At 45.5% G+C, this 6,997-nt stretch overlaps 1 protein-coding gene across 2 annotated transcripts in view; it reads left to right on the top strand.

Moving 5' to 3' along the window:
* Positions 1 to 4,755: 4,755 nt before the first annotated feature.
* Positions 4,756 to 6,997, top strand: part of LOC147160536 (polypeptide N-acetylgalactosaminyltransferase 10-like) — a 31,384-nt gene continuing 29,142 nt past the window's right edge. The window contains exon 1 of one of the 2 annotated variants that reach the window (XM_086057750.1): positions 4,756 to 5,066. In XM_086057750.1, coding sequence (XP_085913876.1) covers positions 4,905 to 5,066 — 162 coding nt within the window. In that variant the 5' untranslated portion in view covers positions 4,756 to 4,904. The remainder of the gene's footprint in view (positions 5,067 to 6,997) is intronic. The other variant, XR_015090387.1, reaches the window with a different exon arrangement.

Here is a 6,997-nt window from a genome sequence, read left to right as displayed (position 1 = left end):
TAAAAGCCTCAGTACCAGTTGCTGCTCAGGTCGCCATTTAGCACGTAATGAGTCGGAAGCTGGAGGGAAATGTACAGCACGGTGTCCACTCTCAGGAAGGTTTGTTAGCCACCGGCTCGTTATGTGGCTAACGTTTAATTAGCCCCATTCATTTGCTTTATCTTAAGCGTAACAGAGCCAGCGGTAATGCTCAGCAAACGGTCATTCGGCTCAATTAAAAAACACAGTAGTTTCCCAAACAGCGGTGGGCCATGTTTGTATTGGAAGCCAGTTCAGTGTGCAATGTTCACAATGACGCCATGTTCTTCCACTAGTAAATCAACACTTCCCTGTCATTTGACCAATTAAATGAGGATTTTAGCCTTCTTCTCCACTGCACTAGTTTGGAGGCGTGACACGCCATCTGAAAAGATGTTACGTGAGTTACATTGCTTCCAGGTAGACAGAACGATGGCTAGAATTTACATTCCAAACTGGTACAAAAGAGACACATGCAGACACATTTAATTTTACGCTGGAATAAATCAACACCTTACCTCAAATAAACCTTTTTCCATGAGCGACTGTTGCTTGGAGAGTAGAGCTGGCATCTGCAAAGCTGTAGAGCGATCAGAGACTTAATCTTTCTAAAATAGTAGCCTATGGTCTAATAAGTAGACTCCTGAATTAATCCTGGGGTACATTTACTAGAATAATTCAGCGCCTTCCTCAAATAAACCCTTCCCTTTTCCAATGTGTGCCACCCTGGACATCTTTACCGCAACACAAACTGCCTGGAGAGCAAAGGTGACAATCAAAGGCTAATTAGATGCTGCTCAAGTAGTGACTTCCACTCTAATAGCCCCAAATCCTCACTGGGTACACTGTCCGTGTAAATAAATCCTCACCTCAAATAAACACTTCCCTTTTCAAATAAACCCTTCCCTTTTCAGCCGTGTGTCGCTCTGGATGTCTTTACCACAGTAAAGAGTAGAAGTGTAAAGTTGGTACACAATTAAAGACTAATCAGGCCTTGATTCAATAGTGTCTACTGCTCTTATAAACGTCACGACCCCTTTAATTGCTGAGTACCTCCATTTGAATAAATAATGTCTCACCTCAAATATATGTCAACTTTTTTTCTAAACTGGTTGAAGAGGAGAAGTGGTTATCAGATGACTGTTACTGTCAGTAATTGAGTAGATGAGCACTTAGAGCCTCCTACCTAATAAATGCCTTACACTTGGGAGAAAATACGGAGTAGTCTAAACTTCTGGAATGTAAACACTCTGAGATTTATGCATTCGCTGGGCATAAAATAATTGGGGTTGTGCCCTATACATTGTATGGCAAAGCTGAAAACTTGACCCCTCGCCCCCAGTAAACGCCCTGTGATGATCCATCATTGTCTCAAGCGGCAGCCCATTTGCCCCCTCTGACACGCTAACAAATCCCCATTCATAATCGAGGCTCCTTTCAAATCCGAGGCAATCAACCGCACACGCGCAACACGCACGCCGGCGAACGCCTCACCCCGCCTAATCTGGACCTCTGGACGGCCAGCGGGGAAATAAGCTTTATCACCGGCCCTCCCGGTTGTGACAATTCAATCGGTTCGGTGTCTCCAGTGGCATGAATTATGGATGAGTCTGGGAACGGGGCTCTGGGATTTATGACCGTAGGCTTCGGATGGAAATCATGAAAAAATGAGGAAACACTGGCCATTATTGACTTGATGGGTGAATGACTAATTGATTTATTGATTGATTGACTGTCTTTGGCTTGCATATACGCCTCACGGTGTACTCACTCTACTTAAATTTAACGACATCAAGCATGACTGAGCAACAGGAAACCGGCGGAAAAGCTGTGTGCAATCCTTCGCAATAAAAAAGGCATGACGAAGCAAGGAAATGTGAGCAACATGCAGGAGAAAGAATGCATTCATTTTAATGACTGTAAAATATAAAATGTCACAAAAACCTACCTATTCAAATCCGTCTTATTTTGATTTTGTTTTTTTACGTAATTATTATTTCTACTTTATTGTATACATAAGTGTGCAGAGTTTTGGTCGTCCACCAACATAGTAAAATATTGCTACATACACTGCATAAAGTATGTGGTTAAATATGATATATTCGGGCGGGACCCAGTATCCGGGGGGCGAGCCCTATCGCCCCGCCGGACGGGTCCCATATGCCCGCCGGGGTCCTGGTGGGGTGGGTGGGGGCTTGGTGGGCCGGTGCGCCTCCTGCCCCCGCCCGGTTGGGGGGGGCCCCGCTGGTCACACCTCTTAACTCACTACACTAGGTTTGCACAATACACTTTTATAGACATATAGGGCACATAACACACTTTGGGGGGTGGGGTAGGGTGGAAACACCGTCTTCACCCTACAACTCCCCTCCAATTTTAATACACCACACAACTTGTGGGTGGGGGGGGGGCTTGGGGGCCTGTGGGGGTGCCATCGGTTGGGGGCCGCAGTATAGAGCAGTGCTGCGGTCCCCTGTCCGTGTCGCCACCCCCCCCCCCCCCCGCCCTATCTATTTTTTTTAATGCACCACATACACTCAGCAACATGCTTGGGTGGCGGGTGGATCGGAGCGTGGGAATATCATTTCCATCGGCTCCGGTTCACCTGCTCCTAATTTTAATGCACCACACACACACACTTGTATATACACTGGGTGGGGTCACATTCACGGTTTAGGGGTAGAGTTCGCCAGTCCGCGAGCTGGCGGACTCAGTAACAGGGGTTAATTTTCACAAAGAACGCTGGGGTGACGACCGGGGCCTTCCCCCGCTGGGCCTGGGGTTCGGGGGTGTCGGCCGCCCTCCGGTGCCCCCATCTCCCCCTTCTGCCCCCGGTGTTCCGTCCTTCCACACGGCGGGGGGTGGGGTGGGCGCGGCTGCCCTCTCCGCTCCGCTGTCCGGCCCCTCTTCGGCGCCGGTGCCTGGGTGCGGGTGGTCCCCGGGGGCTGGGGGTCGGGGGTTGGGGGGCTGCCGGTTGGTCGGGGTGGGGTCGGGGGGGGGGGGCGGCTTTGTTGGGGGGGGGCGGTGGTGGGGGTTGCGGGGTGGGGGGGTGCTGGGGGTGGGGGGTGTCTGGGGGATTGGGGGCATGGGGGCGGCTGGGGCTGGGTTGGGGTGGGTGGCGGGGGGTGGATGGGGGGCGGGGGGTGGTGGGGGGGCGGGGGTTGGGGGCCGGTGGGGTGCCTGGTGGGCCTGCAGTGCCCCGTCCTGCTGCGTTGGGCCGGGGGCGCGGGCCGTGTTGGGGCGGGGGGCGCTCCTGCTCCTGGGTTTGCTCTCCGGCCGGTGGCCCTGGTGGGGCCCGGGGGTCGTCCTTTGGCGCTGCCGCGGCCTGGGGGGCCCTGAGGTGTTGCGCTTGCTCTGTTCCGGCGGGGGTCGACGGCTCCCCTCTTTGGTGGAGATTTTCATGCATGCCAGATCCACCACACCAGCATCTACCGAAACTCAGACACAATCTGTTTCCTCCTCAGGTTATTGAATCGGTGGAGGCTGGTGTCTCGGATCTCACGCGGCTTCGTCTGTCCTTCCTTCCTTTTCTCGGTCTCTCCGTTGGTCTCTTGAGGCCTCCCTGACTTTATGTTTTTTGGATTTGTTGGGGTCTGGATGTTTCTTGGGCTGGGGAGGAGTTCTGGTGGGGGGTGTCTGGTCGGTGCTGGATTTCACCTTCCTTGGTTTTCTTCGGTCCCCTCGGGTCTCCTGGTGTTCGATTTAGGTGAACGGTATAAGATTTTTTTTTTTCTAATAGGTTTTCTGGTGAGCTAACAAACACACGCACGCACGCACGCACACACACATACTCACCCACACACACAAAAAAAAAAAAAAAAAAAAGTATGTATGTATGTATGTATATATGTATATATGTATGTATATATGTGTATATATATATATATATATATATTTAAAAAAAAAAAAAAAAAAAAAAAAAAAAAAAAGAGCAATGATGATGACATTTCCGAATGAACAATACTGAGCTCTTTTAATAAGAAGAAGAAAAAAAAAAAAAAAAAAAAAAAAAAAAAAAAAAAAAAAAAAAAAAATATGATATATTGTAAATAATTGTAGTAATATATACAAATTCTAAAAATAAATATAATATAATAAATAAAGAAATCTCCACCCACAGCATCACATTTAAAGTCACAAATTCACAAAATTCTGTCAGGTTTATGCCACAGCAACAGGTGGTGCTGTACACTATATTTATTTTAACTTGTCTTTTATATACACTTTAATCAATTCAGTTAATCAGTTCACATAGATAATGGCCACCACCAACATGGGGGAAAAAATACTATTTATTTTAAATATATTGATTTATACATTGCACATTTTAGACTTTAGTCCACTAAAACAGAATATATATATATATATATATATATATATATATATATATATATATACATATATAATCTGCGATTGGCTGGCAACCAGTTTAGGGTGTACCTCACCTACTGCTCGAAGCCAGCTATTTCAACTTAAACTTATTAACTAATTAAACCATTAAAAAAAAAACACTAGGAAAAACGATTACGTCATATACATGCATCAAGCGGAAAGCTCAAAATAAACAAAAGCAACAAGTTCGCATTCGGTTGAGGGAATTCTTTAAGAAGCTAGTTTTTTTTTTTTACGTTTTAAAATAAATTCGTAAATTGCTATTATTGTGGAAAACACTACCAGAAGTGACGTGTTCTTCCGAGCGCCTATTACTTTGAAATCGCTGCGCGTTGGCGTATGGCTTTAGTGTGAAAGTTGTCCGCGGAGGAGGAGGAGGAGGGTGGGAGGAGAAGAGAGAAGGGAGAGCAGCCAGACAGTCAGCCGGGGCTTGCTGACTTCCGCACGGCCGCCGCCGCGCCGTTCCCTCGGCTTGTTGTTCTTCTCCCGGAGAGATGAGGCGGAAGGAGAAGCGGCTGCTGCAGTTCGCCGGGCTGCTCATCGCGGCTCTCCTCTTTCTCCCCAACGTCGGCCTGTGGTCATTGTACCGGGACCGGGTCTTCGACAGACCGGCGGCCACCGCGGCGGACGGACCGGGCGGCGGCCAGCAGACACAGGTGAGCCCGTGTTTCGTGTTCATTCTCACAGCCGGGTGACATTTTGTGTGGTTTGTGTGCCGAGCCGGAGAACTCTCCATGGTGCTGAACCAGGCTCGGGCAATATGGGAGCTTTGCTCGGGCAAGTTCGGAATCATGGAACGCCGGTCAAAATATTAGGTACACCTTAAAGTGAGACAGTACGAGAACCTTGGATAAAAATCCAGTCTTTTTTGGTGATAGTGATTTTATCATTTACATTCATTTTTGATAGTAGTACTGTAGAATTTTGGCGAGAGAAGTGGGGTCTACCCTATACTATCATCCTTCCATCCATCCATTACGGTGTGTACACATTAGGGTAACAAGTGGGCTGGAGCAATCTATCCAGTTGACTTTTAACAAGAGAAGCTGGTTATCAAATTTCCACCCTTTTTCAATAAATAGAACATTTCCAGGCATTTTGGGTAAGAGAAATGGGATAGCAAATAATTCCAGTTATTTCCCATAAATGGCACGAGAGTGATTTGACACTTACGAGAGAAGTGGGTTCCATCCATCTATTTTCTATATGGTGGCCTGTGAGTTAGAAGCAATCCAAACGGACTTTAGGCAAAAGAAGTGGGGTGCCTTCATTTGTCAAGTCAACTTGCACCTTTCCTATTTGACATCTGGTGGGAGAAGTTGGATATCAAACAATTTCCATCCATTTTTGATAACAAGTCCTTGCCCCTACTGACTTTCAAGCATGTTAGGTTAAATGATGAGGAAAGCGTAAAACATGGATGGATGCATATTGTGGTTGTAATTTGCAGTGGTCTTGGACTACAATGTGCAGTTCCTAATACTAAGACAAAGTGTTAAAAGCAGCAGATAATTTTTTAGGATGTTTTTTTTAATACACAAAAGCAGTCCTTCCTTTGATCAATTATTGGCTGCTGTTTAACAGTTTAGTAATATTGAGTCCTGTATGTGTTTAATGACTAATAATGAAAATGAAAATGCCCCCCAAAAAGTGCAGCGTATTAATGTCCTTCCGACTGAGAGTCGCGCATGACCTTCTCCCTAATAACCTTTTAAACGGCACACATCTCATTTTTATTGAAAGTTGACACATGTGGAACCAATTTCATTAACTTCCCCGAAAAGGACCCTTTTTCCCCCTCATCTTCTTCTCCAGCCATAGATTGCTTCTGTAGTCCCTGGTGATTTTTAACAGCCTTAATAGCTAATTACGTGATATGCCATCACAGCAGAATTGATCCATTTATCAATTGGCAGCTATTCATAAATGAGCTTCATTTTTTTAAAAGGGACTCACACAGGGCTTCCCTAAGATAAATTAAATCTGGGCTTTTTAATTATTTTTACACAATGGCATGGGCTGCTTAAATTTGGATCTGACGGTTAGAATTTTTTTTAACTCCACAGAAACTTTTCTATTGTCATTTAAAGTCATACAATAGTTGGTGCTTAGTTTGTAGAGCAAAAGGAAACACTCCGTTTACATGTTGGACTGGAGTGGACTATTTAGTTGCAAAGGCAATGTAATGTAACAGTGTAACTTAGCATAACAGAGCACCACTGAAAATGCACAAAAATATGAAAACGAAACACTTAGCATTGAAAACTTAAATCTTTGAAGCAAAGGCAAGCTAGTTTAATGGAGTGATTGTACGTAACTGTGCAATGTAACAGCATAATGTATCATTGCGATGTAGCAACGTAACAGCATAACACAACGTTTCAATGTAATGTAACAGTGTAATACAGCAGCATAACGTAACACTAACAGTCCAATGTAGTCATGCAATCTACCATTGTAATGTAACATCATAACAGCATAATGTAACAGCATATGATAGCGTAAGAGAACAGCATAACGTAAAAGCGCAATGTAACGTAACAGCATATTCGCAACAACGTAATGTAGCAATGTAATGTCACAACGT

Source organism: Leptonotus elevatus, chromosome 16, assembly GCF_054856555.1.
Source record: "Leptonotus elevatus isolate MCC_2025b chromosome 16, RoL_Lele_1.0, whole genome shotgun sequence".
Classification (NCBI taxonomy): domain Eukaryota; kingdom Metazoa; phylum Chordata; class Actinopteri; order Syngnathiformes; family Syngnathidae; genus Leptonotus; species Leptonotus elevatus.
Note: the sequence above shows the minus strand (reverse complement) of the source record. Positions and strands in the feature narration are given on the sequence as shown.